We start from the raw sequence: 15,435 nt of genomic DNA, 5'->3' as shown, positions 1-15,435 counted from the left end.
GTAGATGAAATATAATTATTTGTTGATGTCATGACTAACTGATAAATAAAGAGCTTTAAAGTTTTTAGGATATGCATAGTTTGTTGGGTATATGCCTTTGTTGTTCTTATAAATTTCTACATGATGCAATTAAAGCATACTTTTAGCCATTTTAAGTGAGATACCTAAAATATAAGGAAAATTTCTCTGAGCCTTGCCATATAGGTAAGTGAAAAATCTATGCTGTGATATTAACCAGTACACCAAGTTCAGTGAAAAAGGACAAATCTGATGTATCAGTAATAGCAACACACTTCAGTGAGTACTCCACTAAAACCTACTAGAAAGCTGATGTTGCTCTATGGCTTTATAGATACAATAGAAGCTGTTACCTAGTTGTAGAAGTACTTTCCTTGTTGGCCAGTCTACTGCTTAACCATCATTGTTTTTTTTTTTATAACCAGATTTAGCAAATTGGAATGTGTGGTTTCTAATAATTATCAGTTACATTCTTCCAATACAATACTATGTCATGTTTTCTACTCTGAAATTGTTTTTGTTTTTGTATTTTGCAAGTACTCTTACCACTGAGCACATCCCCTGTCCTAAAATTGTTTAATTTGGATTACTTAAGTATATACTTACCCTGCTTTATCAGTGCATTTGAAGTTTTATAACTATTTATAATAAGTAATTATTAATACTAATTATGGTATAGTATCTGTGATAATTTTTTCTTAATCTCTTAGATTGAACCATATTGCCATTTTTGTAGATAAATGTATTTCAGAATTTCTTATAGTTTTAACCAAATTTAAAGCATTTCCTACCTCCTGTCTTAACCACTCAATAACAACGAGCACATATCTTGTTATGACCCACTTTTGCTTGTTACTTTTGTCTGAGTTTCTAATGAAAGAAGGTGGAAAGTGTACATTGTAAGAAAACAGTAACTTTGCATTAATGTGTACAATAAGCATGGTGATGATAAAGGTTGGTGATAATTTATAAATATATAGCATATTTTAAGTTATACAGTGTAACCATCAAGATTTTCTTAGATCTGAAACCTTTTGTCTATGTAGATGCAGGTTTTTTTTCTGAATTTTCTGTTACTTTAGATGTTCCTAAAATGCTTAAATTATTTTAGAAAAAGGGTTAAACATATAAAACTCATTGAAAAATTCAATATAATTTTACAGGAATCAAAGGGAGTAACTAATATTTTTGTTAGTAATTCTGATGTTTCAATTTATAAAACTGTAGTTAAGCCGAGCTAGGTCAGTTAATAACTAAGAATGCATCATTGTGGTCATTTGCCAGAATTAACCAAGTAAATAAAATGAGCCACACAATTACAGGAGGAAATAGATACTGCTTGTAAAGATGGTTTTATTACAATCTGTTCAGCTCAGTTGGGCTGGGTAGCACATGGTGATTGAGCAGAACCATCATAAATTTGAGGCCAGCTAGGGATACATAGTAAGACCCTTTCTCAAAAAACAAAACAAGACAGCAACAACAAAAACCAGCAACAGTAAAAACTATTAAACTCATGGCAAGAATGTGTACTTAATTTTGTTCCTATCTTTGACTATATTACACATAATTTTGTCCTCCTTTAGTACCACTGCCAGCAGCAACAACTCAGTTTATTAAATTATATAGCTAGCAAACAAAGCAAAGTGATAATGGTCACTCTTACAGGGCTGTAATTCACCTGCTCAGAGACTGCCTGGTGCAATTCTTTCTTACAGGTGATTCAGTAACCTGTAAAATCTAATGAATTTCCAGATCTTTGTCATTCTGGGCTGAAAGTTAATAATACTAAGAAAGTAACGGGATTATAATTTAGAGGTGTAGGACAAGAGTACCAATGTTGTAATTTTAGCTTATTTTATATGAAGCCTGAAGTTCATACATTATAACAAGTAAATACCTCAGTAACTGTGCAGCTTTCCTTGCTTTTATTATCGCAGAGAAGTATTCCTCATTTCAGTATGTGTTAAACAATTTCTGTTACCACATTTTTGGTGTTTTATATTATGTGTTATCAAGCTGTGTTTTTGTGTTTTATTTTAGCTTATTTGCACTAATCTTGATGAACTCAGGGAATTAATCACAAAAATCGAGAATGAACTCAAAGATCTGGAAAACAGTAGAAAAAAATCGGTAGGTGTTTATCCAAAAGTTCTATCTATTATTGTCAGCATTAAAATTTATTCCTGCTTTTTTCCAAAGTTTTTTAAAATCTTGTTCTCCTAATTACATGAAATTTTACAATTAAAGGTAGAAGCATTGTTTCTTTCATTTCTCCCAGGTGGTCTAATTTTCATTCTTAATACAAAAAGATGGTATCGGGGCAAGAAGATTAATTTTCTTTGCCTGGTTATAGCAAGTATAGTCTTAGCTATTACTCAGTATGCTGATGGTTTTCTAACTGGTAGCTTTTTAGATACTTCATGTTCTTAATTACTTATCTTTAATGGACAACTATTGCATACTAACAAACTTTTTAAATTATATGTAGTATAAAACAGACCAAGCCCTAGATTCTTTTTATTCTTAACAAGGTGACTCCTAAAAGAACTTTTATCAGACTATAGGTTTTTAAAATTAATTTTTACTGTATATCCTAACAATAATTGATCAAATTATTTCCTGACACCACAGCATGAGAGTGTTACATGTATGCTCTTACTTGATAAAGTGCTCCATGTTGTTCTTTATTAAATAGATAACATCTACTTAGCTGGCATTTATAATTGGATTATGTCATAGTGGAAACGTAATTATATACCAATAGATAGATGGGGAAAGTATCAAATATTTAAAAAAAATCATAAAAAAACACTTTTATCATGAAACCACTTGCTTTGTACTTAAAGCCTGTTAATATAAATGTGTATAATTATGATAACTGAGCAGGTTAACAGTAGCCATTTTCATGCTGTTAGGAATGATATGTTGGAAGTACTTTGAAGAGAACAGACTGAAATGTCTTTAGGTTATTTAATGCAAGAATGAAAGAACCTTGAGTATTTCAGAAATCTGTCACATGATACCTCTGAGAAGATCACTGTGATCTAAGAGGTGAAATAATATTTCGAATAGTCATCAGCTAGATGTGGTGGTGCACACCTTTAATACCAGCATTCAGGGGAAGCAGTGGCTAAAAGATTTCTATGAGTTTAAAGCAGTCTGGTTTGCATAGTGAGTTCTAGGCCAGCCAACACTACTTAGTGAGACCCTGTCTCAAAACAAAACAAAAACAATCTTAACAGTTATCAGTTAACAAGAAAAACCTTATACCATCAGAGAGTGGGAAAAAACATTTCAGAAATACTTCCATTTAAAAATAGTTAAGACACTTATGTTTTCATATATACTTTAGGTATCTGAGAAGTCTCTTGATGTGGAAGGCTGTTTTATTAAAATTTACTGCAATAGAATGTTCTACAAAAAAAAATTCACGTGAGAATATTTTCAACCAAAAGTTCTTTCATCTTACTTAATATTTTATGTTCATAAAAGGGTGATTCTTTAGTAGGAAAGGATAATCTTTTTTAAAAAATCAGGGTATAACTTAGAGTTTTGCAGAAGCTATTTAGTTATTGCCTCAGGAGCTATAGTTTTCATATTTCATAACAGCAGAGTTCTGTAAATTGCTAAACCTTTATGTACTTCACTTAAACATAACTTTATTCTGTTTATATATTAAAAAAATGTTCCTACTACGTAGTTTGAAGCACAGTTGATTTTAGCACTCAGCACATATTACAGGAAGAAAACTTGTACAAGCACTCGGGATTTTCTGCAGAGCCGTCCTCCTCGCTTTGTTAGTGAGGTGGGCTGCAGTGTGAGCATGTTGCCTTCCTTTGTAGGATCAAGTAGAAGACCGAGGAAAGGAAACACAATAAACGTACTTGACAGTGTAGTCTTGGAGGAGATGTTTATTACAAGTTTCCGATTATAAAGGGCTCGATCAGTTCCCTTTTGTGTCTCCAAACTGCATCCTTTGGTATTTGCAAGCTGCTTTTACTATTTCTTGAAGAGATGGGGTTCTTGGAACTGTACTTTACCAGGGATAATTTTACTGAAGTACCAACATAGGGTGTAAACTATTTCCCCTTGACTAAAATTGCCTAAAGGAATATTACATAGACAATTGTCTCAGCCAGCGAAAATGACCACAGAGCATAAAATAGGAAAGTTTTCATTTTAGAATTCTCTCTCCTCCCAACACATCTTTTTTCTTTACAAAATCTGATGGTGAGTGTGATCTGTATAAATTGCAGAAATTAACCTTATTGAGTATTTGTTACTATTTAATTCCAGCACTTGTATTTGTTTGGTATCATTTAAGAGTAATACGCTCTCCATAACAAAATTTTTACATAAACTAAAACATCAGTAAATATAAATAATATCAAAAATCCTTATGTTAATCATTTAATGAAGAACTTTCCATGCCTCCTGCTATCTGAGCACAATTTAAGCCTTTGTGATCGACTCCAGGGTTACTGTTGTGAATATCAGTTGTCTTATTATTGTACAAATCTCTTGCTATCACAAGATTCATCCATGTATTTTGAAGGATTATTTTGGTATGTTTGCTTCTGGTCTTTTTTTTTTCTTTTTCATTGCCAGGTTATCTGTCAGTTATCACCCCTTAATGTGTTCATGTATTTGCGTTAGTTGAATACTGTGGATTAAAAAAGCAGGTAACCATGCTTACTAGAATTGGGCTTACAGTGAGGACCATTGCAGGAAGGCTTGTCATAATAATAAAATGTATGAACTTCACAGTAGAGATAGCATCCTTGACTTATTCCTTATCTTGTAATAAATTAAGGACTAATATTTGCCCCCTGAGGATTAATGTCAAGGCTAAAATAGTATTTAGAATCAAAACATTTCTTTCATTTAATAATGATCTTGATTATTTCAGTAACAATGAATAGCAAAGAAGATGTAAATGTTTAGTTGCTCATAAGTGTCACTACTAAAGTTAGAAATTGCACATGGGATATTGGTGTAATACAGATTTATATAATAAGCACCTAGCTGTTTCAGAGAGTTTCTTCTCTCGGGGGTTTCTCCAAATACTATTTCCTACCAAACCACAAGAAAAGCCAAGCACACTGTACATCCCTGTAATCCTAGCAGTAAGTGACAGGGAAAGTTCCAGGTTGTCCTCAGCTACATAGTGAGCTTGAAGTCAGCCTAGACAATATGGAACCTTGTCCTAGGGGTAGAAAAAGAAAATCCATGTTCTTATCCAGTCAACAATGCATTAAAAAGGTTATTTTTGTCTTCTAATTTAACAGACTTTATATTGTAGAGCACTTTATAGTTCAGAGGCTTTTTAAATATCTCAGATTTTGCCATTGAACTGTTTATTATGATGGAAGATTATAGTTTCTTAAAATCTAGGTTGTTTCCTTTGGATTCTGTAATGCTGTACTTAATCATCTGCCTCAGCTTTGTCTAAAGGGAGGCCTTTGGTTGAGATGGAGAGAAACATATTTTGATGAAACCTTTTAATGTTTCTCATCATAATTCAGGTCACAGGAATTTTTAATGTTCTCAAGGAGAAATCCCATTTTTACTACTTGTGTTCTGGTGGCTTTAGTTGAGATAAAATTTCCATTCTCCTGAATTATTTGGAAAACATTCTTGTCTGATATTTTTTTTTCCCTGAAAGTTAGAACGTGAATGTTTCAATATATTTACTCATTCTTAACTATATTTGAAATTTGTTAGACATACTGCATTCTAGGTAGTAAAAAAAAAATGAAAGATTTTTGCTACTCTTAAAAAATTTTTCGCCAGGCGGTGGTGGCGCACACCTTTAATCCCAGCACTCAGGAGGCAGAGGCAGGCGGATCTCTGTGAGTTCGAGGCTAGCTAGCCTGGGCTACAAAGTGAGTTCCAGGACAGGCTCCAAAGCTACACAGAGAAACCCTGTCTCGAAAAATAAAACAAGCAAACAAACAAAAAACTCTTCATGTGAGCCTGCTTGTTCATCATGTTTACTAAATTTGTACTTTATCATGGTTTATTCAAAAAGGCATCTGCCTTTAAGATTTGCATCGAAATTGAGCACAAGAAAAGATAAAAACTGTGGATGATCTTTTTCATTCTTTATGAAGAGTGAGCTGCCTCACCAGGAGTGTGATCTCTGCATTGCTATGCACAAGCAGTGCTGTCCTCACAGTGGTGACCGTGTGTCTTTGTACTGATTGTAATGCTAATTTAGCAGTGTAATCAAACGGGATGTATATACCGTTCATTGTGAGACTTAATCTTAAATGGAAATTGTGAGAGTAGCAATAGAAAATTTTATTCTGGCATTGTTAAAATACTGTTTTAACTTTTTTCAGAGTAATATGCAGTCATTTTACTGTACCATCAAAACTAGCACTTTTCAAAAGGCAATATATGACAGCAAGATTAAGGTGATACTTTATCTTCTAAACTGAATATGCAGGACTGTGGAGGTAGTTTCTCTAAGAAATTACGAAAGCAGAAAATACTTAATAAATGTATTAATTTTTCAGTTACTATTACTTCTTAGACTATAAAAAATGTCAAACAATTTAGTTTATTAAAATAGTTTGTGTTTGGGGGGGGTTGATTTTTTTTTTTTTTTTTTTTTTTTTTTGTTTACTTTTGTTGTTTTTTTCAAGACAAGACTTCTCTGTGTAGTCCTAGTTGTCTTGGAACTCAAGAGATCTGCCTGCCCCTGCCTCCCCAATGCTAGGATTAAAGGAGTGCACCACTCCCCTGGCTAAAATAGTTAGATTTATTTGTGCTGTTTCCGTTCATAGGAGTTTACGTTCTTTACAAGTCTCCTTTGGATTGGATTGGGCTTTAAATGAGCCATCATTGATCATCAGGGATTCATTGACACTTTGAGAGTTTATTTTCATTTTTCTTGAAAATTATAATGCAATGATATTAATAAATTGGCAGTCCTTTTCCAGCATAGGATTTCTATCTGTGGTAAGAATCAGGCGTGTAATTACAAGTACTTTGCCTTGTGATGGATGTTTCCTTCTATGTACTAGCATTTATAAGCAGAAGCATTTTAGAAAGTAGCATTTAAAAAGAAATTTTTGTGCATTTATATGTGATTTGACTTCCTTATTATATGGCTCCTAATAACCTTTTTTAATTATATACAACATTACAAGAAAATCTATATAAGAAATTGGATGGTTTGTAAAAGTGAGTTTGCCATACAAAGTATCTGAATTTATTAATATGTAAACATTACCACAACGATAAGATAATTAATAAGTCTAGAATTTGTTTTCCTAATTTTTTTCTCTTAGCTTTCCAATGTCTCCAGCATTAGTAGATTGCCAGCTCTCTTTACAGCACCCTAGCCCGTGTTAACCTGGCAAACTCATCTCAGATTACTGCAGCAGGATGGAGTTGTTCTTTAGTTATTAGATAAGTTCTCCATGCTCATTTGCAGTTTTTCATTTTACAATATTGTGTAGTTTGTAAGTTTGTTTCTTTCCTCATATGGTTCCTTAGGTTATTGGTGCATTATATTCAAAAACTTAGGAAACTGCATAATATAATAAAGGACTTACCTTGTGACCATAAATCAGCTTCTTTAATAATATTCCCTAGAGGGTCATTTAAAAACTCCATGGTTTGGTAGTTGAGCATCTAATTCAAAGGGAGCTGGCAATTTGCAGATGCTGTGGACATTGGATGAGAAGCAATGAAAGGTAAGCTGTAAATTTAGACTATCGACTATTGTTTCTCTGTTGCATGCTTGAAATTCATTGTTCACATTAAAGTTTAGAATCTGTTAATTTAAAAAAAATACATTACTCTTTGGGCTGGAAAGATGACTCAGTGGTTAAGAGCAGTTCTTGCAGAGGACCAGATTCAGTTCCCAGCAACTACAAGGTCCTTCACGCCCACCATAACTCTAGTTCCATGGGATCCGATGCCCTCCTCTGACCTCCTTTGGTATAAAGTACACACATGGTATGCATATATACATGCAGGCAAAACACACATAAAATAAAATGAATAAATCTTTTTTAAAAACTACCCTATTTTCATTAAAGTGACCTTTAATGTTCATAATACTAAATGTATATAATGCATTTGAATTTTATCTTTAAAAATTTTTTAATTCCTGAAAATGATCAGAATTGTGTTGATAAAAAAGGTTAAAGTTTCCCTGTGTTCACTTGTTTTAAAGTAAGTAATCAGATTATAGGCATAATTTATATTAAATGCTATACTAAATACATTTCTATTAATGCTTTAGCACTGTAGCACCTAACTAGTTGCCCCAAGTATCTATCCTGTCTCTTGATCCATCTGTCTGCCAGTTTGATTTTTAGTTCTGTAATCAGTATACACTAATATTTAATATAATTGACATTAATAAAGGTAGGGAGCACACTGTTTTTCCTCTTATCTTCCTTGGAAGCACACTCTGTAGCCCAGGCTGACCTCACACTTGCAGCAATCCTCTTGCCTCCAACTCCAGATGCTGGGAACGCAGGCTTGGGCCACCATGCCAGTTGTTGTTTTCCTTAGTTTTCAAATATGTCACTTGTTTTAATTTCTATTATACTTTTAATTGACACAATCTTTAGAGAGTATAACTTTGAACATCGCAAAGTATATCTACACAATATAATCTGCACTTGTTTAGGAATTGGCTTTGTGGGGACCAGAAGAGACAACATAGTGTTTTAGGAGAGTAGGTTTTAACATATGTAAAATGCAGAATTTTAGTCTGAAGTTAATTCCATTTTACAAGTATTTCCTGAGGTGGTTTTTTAAGACAACTTTCTTCTAGAAAATTATGCCCTTTTGTGTTTTAATAAATCTATCTTGGAAGGAATTTCAAAATTATTTTTTCTCATATCTATATATAATAAATAAAATTGATCAATTAGAAACATTATTTCTGGCTTGTGGTTACTTGATTTAAACATCAATAAATATTTGTTGATTTGAAGTAGATTTTTGTATTGGACCGAAGTAAAGCAGATTGTTATTAGCACTAGTTGCTTATTAAAAATAGATTGCTTTAGCCGGGTGGCAGTAAAACAAGCCTTTAATCCCAGCACTCGGGAGGCAAAAGCAGGCAGATCTGTGTGAGTTTGAGGCCAGCCTGGGCTACAGAGTGAGTTCCCGGAAAGGCTCCAAAGTTACACAGAGAAACCCTTTCTCAAAAAAAACAAACAAAAATGGGTAGCTTTTATGCTTTTTGTAATAGTTCCACTATATACTGTGAAAATGAAATCACTACTTAGTAGAAAGCAGCAATGTTAGGACTAAGGAGTTAGTTTGGTGGTAAAGTGCAAGGCTCAGGATTCAGTCCTCAGCACCAGTGGTGTGGGGCACAAAATGTCATTATTTAATTGCATTTGGATTGTGAGCATCATGTTTTATCCAGATAACACATGAAACTGTGAGTTCCTCTCCATCTGAGTAGTTGGATGAAAACTCTTGCTTTCAACACCAACACAGGCAGTTTAATCTGCTCTTTTAATCTCCTCAAGACTATAGATTCACATTCCCATGGCAATGTGCAAGATTCCTTTCACTGGAGTCATTTTTTTATAGTTTTATACATTTTATTAATCTTCTATGGTAGAAGACCATAGATATTTCAATACAGGTAAGGCAGTTGTATGAAAGTTATGAATCTGATCTCTGATTAACCATTTAAGTTCCCTTCCTTGTATATAATCTTTGGTTCAGTAGTGTATTTTGTAGATGTTAATTAATTAAAATTAATCAGAATTAAATGTACAATCTTAATCATTTTTAAAATCTTATAATGCAAAAATTAATTTAGTAATTTAGTAGAGACACCACTATAGTAATGTCTTGACATAAAGATTTCCAGATATGCCATCTACCCTTCCTGTTCTTCTGTATATCCCTAACTGATGTCATCTGCAGTCCCACCCCGTCACCACTCTACTTATCCAGGCAGCAGCTGTGCAAGCTGGCTTAGTTTTGCAGTTGTCAATTTTCTCCTTTGGCCCCCACTAGTTCTCTCAAGACTTGAATCTTTTTTTTTTTTTACTGAATTCTACCACACAGAGAATACTCTTTCTGCTTTCTTCCCTAACAGTCTTCCTTCTCTTAAGTTTAAGGAAAATTGAATTCTATTCTCTCACCATTTCTTTTTCCACCAAGTAGTTGCTGAGTGTATGATTGGCACCTGTAATCCCAGCACTTGGGAAGCTAAGGCAGGAAGCTCAAAAGTTCCAGACTAGCCTGAGCTACACAGCAAGTCAAATTGTTACATAGTGTGAGATCCCATCTAAAACCAAAAGAAGTGTGGTTGCCCTAGATGAATACTATTTCTTATTCCACTTAATAATGTAGTTGCATAGATTAGAATAAGCACTTAATACTGTGTCACCAATTCTTTTGAGAAAAAATTTAACTTTTAAGGTCTGACTCAATGCTTACTTGGGTCTGACTTGTGCTTTTCTTAGAAAATATTGGAAAAGAAGCAAGACCATTTAGTTTAATATGTTATAGCAGTGTCTCTCAATCTGTGGGTCGTGTCACCTTTGGGGGCTGAACAACCCTTTCACAGGGGTTGCCTAAGACCATCTGCATATCAAACAAAAACATTACAATTCATAACAGCAGCAAAATTGCAGTTATGAAGTAGCAGTGAAAATAATGTTATGGTTGGGGGCACCACAGCATGAGGAACTAACTGTATTAACAGGTTGTGGCATTAGGAAGTTTGACAACCACTTTGTGACAGGAAATAAAAATTGTCTTAAGCTGGGTGGTGGTAGTGCATTGCTTTACTCCCAGCGCTCAGGAGGCAAAAGTGGGCAGATCTTTGAGTTCGAGGCCAGCCTGGTCTACAGAGAGAGTTTCAGGACAACCAGGGCTAAACAGAGAGACCCTGTCTGTTGTGGGTAGAGGGGTCTTAATACCATGATCTGACATCTTATTAAGATGCAAATTAGGGATGGAGAGATGGCCCCAGTTGTTAATATGTGCTGCTCTTGCAGAAGACCTAGATTCAGTTACCAGCACCCACATGGAGATGCACAAGTACCTGTAACTCCAATTCCAGAAGATTCAGCTCCCTCTTTGGGCTTCATGTGCATTCCATACATGAGGTGTGCTCATATACATGTAGGCAAAACACTCATGCACATAAAATAAAAATCTTTTTGAAGACATGAATTAGCATAGGGTTCATATTTGGTGTGTCCACAGCATATAATCCTACATCTTCCTACTCTTCTAATAAACAGTTCCCCTTCTAAGATTCAAAAACCTCACAAGAAATATAGCTCTTTATGTTTATGTAAATACACATTCTGTTGCTTTAAAGTCCTGAAACCTTTTGGTCAGGCTATACTACTAAGACATCGAGTTAGAAAGTTATAGAATTGTCATTTATAATAGCAAAGATTTTATGTGTGTGCATGTGTATGGGTGTGTATATAAAAAATTGGCAACTCTGTGTACAACTCTAGAATATACTTTTGCTATAGATAGTGGCCTTATCCTTCTACATAGGGGCAGATTGACTCAACAGTTGCTTATAGGATGAAGTCTGGTTTTATGATGTGTTAAATGTGATCTATAATATATAATTTTGTGTCTTTGAAATAATACATATGGATTATATGATACAAGATATTTCCTCCTTTTGTAAACTCCTATTTTAGTTGCTTTTCTATGCTAGAAACTGCTAAAATAATTATAACACCTCATTCATAGGTAGGTAGGTAGGTAGGTAGGTAGGTAGGTAGGTAGGTAGGTAGGCAGACAGACAGAAAGTACCTGTAATACTAGAAAATGGGAGGGACATCAGGAATAATTAATTTTAGTGTAGTGGTGTAGATTTTTAAAACCAGTTGACTGGGTTGAGAAGGTAACTCAGTGGGTAGAAGTGGGAGGATTTGTGACCTAATGTCATCCTCTGGTTTCTACATCCTCATGCACACACATACATCACCACACATGTAAAATAAACAACAGTTAACTGTTTTAGTTGCTTTTCTGTGCTGGAAACTGCTAAAATAATTGTAACAATTCCTAAGGAAGTTTAAGACATCTCTTTTTTCCTCTCTTAGAAGTTACAAAAACTTTACTTCATGAGCTATATTTACTTTTTTGGTAAACTTATTTAAATATTTGTACCTTTACATGGTTTTGTTCATTTGTTGGTGGTGTTTTTTCCCCCACATTGGCACTGGAGATGAAACCCAAGACTACATATATTTGGTAAATGATTTATTAAGATATTTACAACTGACATAATTAGACAATTTTTAAATACGTATTTCCTACTTAGATGATAAACATTTGGGATTTCTTACAAGATATTCCCTCCTTTTGTAAACTCCTGTGGAAGAAATATTTTTGATGAGTTATTAGCATTTTGTTGCTTTTGTGTTATAGGATAAAGCTTGGTTGATACTGATTTTAGATTAAGTCTAAGAAATTTACTTTTTAAACCTATGTTTCTAGGGCAAATGGTACCATCGGAGGCAAGCTGTAAAAGAATTGCATAGTACACTGATACGCCTTTTAAATGAATTGCTGCCATGGGAACCAAAGTTAATGAAGGCTTTTCAGAGAAACAGGTAACAAGCTTTATGATGTATTTAACTTATTCTAAGACCCTTAGTTTATGATTTGGGGTTTTTCCATTCGTTTGTAATTCAGCAAATGCAAAGACATGTTCTCTGTGATTTACTTTCTAATGGAAGAAATACAGACTGAAATGTGATAAATCCTAGTGGGGGAGGGTCATGATGAAGGGGATGTGAGATTCCTGTTGAGACTGTGAGGGCTACTCATGAAGGAAATAAGGTACGTATTAGAAGGAAAATGGAATAGAAGAGCACACTCTCCAAGTATAGAAGTGTATTTGGCATTTGGAGGAAATACAAAGTCAGTTACAACCAAGGAAAAATGATTGATGGAGATTGAGTTAGGACATAAAAGTCAGAGGTCAAAGACACCAGGTCAGGTAGCACTTAATCTTTTAAGAGTTTATATGGACCAAGATGAAAAGCTTTTGAAAGGTTTTTACAGAGTCAGGATGTTATCTTCCGAGTTTTACTCGCCCCCTTGCTGGTTTGCAATGCTGAGACTTGCATCCAGAGCTGTACACGTGGCTAAGTCAATATACCACTGAGCTGTATCTCTAACCGTAAGGTTTGGGGTTTTGTTTGAATTTGTTCACGTTGATGATTGTGTGTGTGTGTGTGTGTGTGTGTGTGTGTGTGTGTGTGTGTGTGTAGGGCAGGGGCTGGAATTACACTCGTGTTTGCTGTGGTGCACAGGTGGAGGTTAGAGAACAACCTGCAGGAAGTTGGTTCTTCCTTCCTCTGTGTGGGTCTTGGTAGTAGGCACCTTTATCCATTTGAACCATCACCGAGGCTACCTGACCTTCAGTTTTAAAGCATTCACTCTAGATGCCATGTTGAAATAGCTGTAAAGGTGGAAGCAGGTGAACTAGTTTACTATAGTAGTTACCCTGAGAAAAGCGGGAATAGCTCATAGTATTGCACATGACAGGACGTGATTGAATTTTAGATATAGCTTCAAATAGAATTGGTAGAATTTGCTTAATGAATGCATTATGGAGTGTGTGGCCCTACTGTCAACTTGATGGCATTTAGAAATGGTATGGAAACAAACCTCGGGCATGTCTGGATGGGATTGTCTAGATTAGGTTAATTGAGGTAGGAAGGCTCACCCTAAATGTGGCCTGGGGCCCTAGACTGAACAAAAAAGAGAAGGGGAGCTGAGCTGTAGCATTCATCTATGTTTCCTGACTGGGTGCAAGGGTACAGCCACTTGAAGCTCCTGTTGCCATAATGGACCCTCAGACTGAGATAATAGACCCCTTCCTTCCTTCCTTCAGCTGCTTCTGTCAGGTATTTATACCAGCAGTTAAGGAAGTAGCTAATATAAATGTGATAGAAATTGATGAGTAAAAATTAATTTTTGTCTAAACAATTATCATCATGGATTTGCCATTAACTGAGACAAGAGTGATTGAAAGAGAATCAATTTTGAGGAATAATAGGGATAAATAGTCTGGATTTAAACATGTATGTTAAGTTTGATATTCTTTGTAGACACCTAATTGGTGGTGTTGAGTAGGTATTATGTGAGTTATATAAGTAAATCAAGAGCATTACTAGACTTGAGGTACGAATTTGGGAGTTATCAACATTGATTATATTTAAAGCCATGAGATTAGTAGAAATTGTGTGGACAGTGGACATTATAACATTTAGAAGTAAGGTAGCAGCACTCGGGAGGCTGAGGCAGGCAGATCTTTGTGAGTTCAAGGACAGCCAGGGCTGTTACAGGACAAGCCAGAGAAACCCTGTCTTGGGGGGTGGGGTAAGTGAGGTAGATGAATAGGACACTTTGAGAAGAAGCTTTGGGAGAATGCTTAGTAAGAGAAGAGGATAACCAAGGAAGAAAGGTGTCTTGGAAACTAGGTTAAGTTGAGGAAGAAGAATCTCTAGAAGAGAATTAGAGGAAGGGCAGTCCTCTTTCATGTCCTTTGGCATAAAATAGAAGAGAGAAGTGAGGTAGCACCAAGAAATACAGATTGGGGTAGAGAGATAGCATTCGGGGTTCTATTGTTGCTTGTTTTATAAATAAGGTAAGTAATTGTTTTGGATTAAATGGAGGGGCATTTAGTATAGTAGTATCTGGAGAAGAGAGGATACATGTAATTGGGAGTGTTATCATAGGTAGAAAGATGAAAATATGAATAAAAATAAAGATATTTGCAGATAAGGTGTGGAACATATAAAATATTTTCCAGGTTTTTTTTTAAAGATTTATTTATTTATTTGTTTGTTTGTTTATTTATTTATTTATTATGTATACAGTGTTGTGCCTGCAGGTCAGAAGAGGGCACCAGATCTCATTATAGATGGTTGTTAGCCACCATGTGGTTGCTGGGAATTGAACTCAGGACCTCTGGAAGAGCAGCCAGCACTCTTAACCTCTGAGCCATCTTTCCATCCCCAAATGTGTCTTTTTTTTTTTTTCTCTAGACAGGGTTTCTCTGTGTAGCTTTGCGCCTTTCCTGTATCTCGCTCCGTAGACCAGGCTGGCCTCGAACTCACAGAGATCCACCTGACTCTGCCTCCTGAGTGCTGATTAAAGGCGTGGGCCCACCACTGCCCAGCCCAGTTCTTTTTATTTTCCATAAAATACAAGTAGTCATTAGCTGAAAGTAAGGATAGCATTCAACCACTGAATAGATAATTTCTCTATGCTAATATTACAGATGAGAAGATAAATTCACTTTACAGTTATTCTTTGCTAGCTCACTTTAGTATCTCATAGCCCCATTAAATCCTTAAGCAACAATTTAAAAGATAAATTGTAAAGAATTACCTGGTAACACTTGTATATGCATGTGCTGTACATACT

General features: G+C 34.9%; 1 protein-coding gene across 7 annotated transcripts in view; it reads left to right on the top strand.

The window, feature by feature from the left end:
- Kiaa2026 (KIAA2026 ortholog) overlaps positions 1-15,435 on the top strand; it is an 83,368-nt gene that overhangs the window by 57,442 nt on the left and 10,491 nt on the right. For 6 of the 7 annotated variants that reach the window (XM_028894633.2, XM_028894616.2, XM_028894608.2 and 3 more), the window contains 2 exons: positions 2,062-2,151; positions 12,493-12,608. In XM_028894633.2, the coding sequence (XP_028750466.1) occupies positions 2,062-2,151; positions 12,493-12,608 (206 nt within the window). The remainder of the gene's footprint in view (positions 1-2,061; positions 2,152-12,492; positions 12,609-15,435) is intronic. The other variant, XM_028894623.2, reaches the window with a different exon arrangement.

This window comes from Peromyscus leucopus, chromosome 1 (genome assembly GCF_004664715.2).
Source record: "Peromyscus leucopus breed LL Stock chromosome 1, UCI_PerLeu_2.1, whole genome shotgun sequence".
Lineage (NCBI taxonomy): Eukaryota > Metazoa > Chordata > Mammalia > Rodentia > Cricetidae > Peromyscus > Peromyscus leucopus.
Note: the sequence above shows the minus strand (reverse complement) of the source record. Positions and strands in the feature narration are given on the sequence as shown.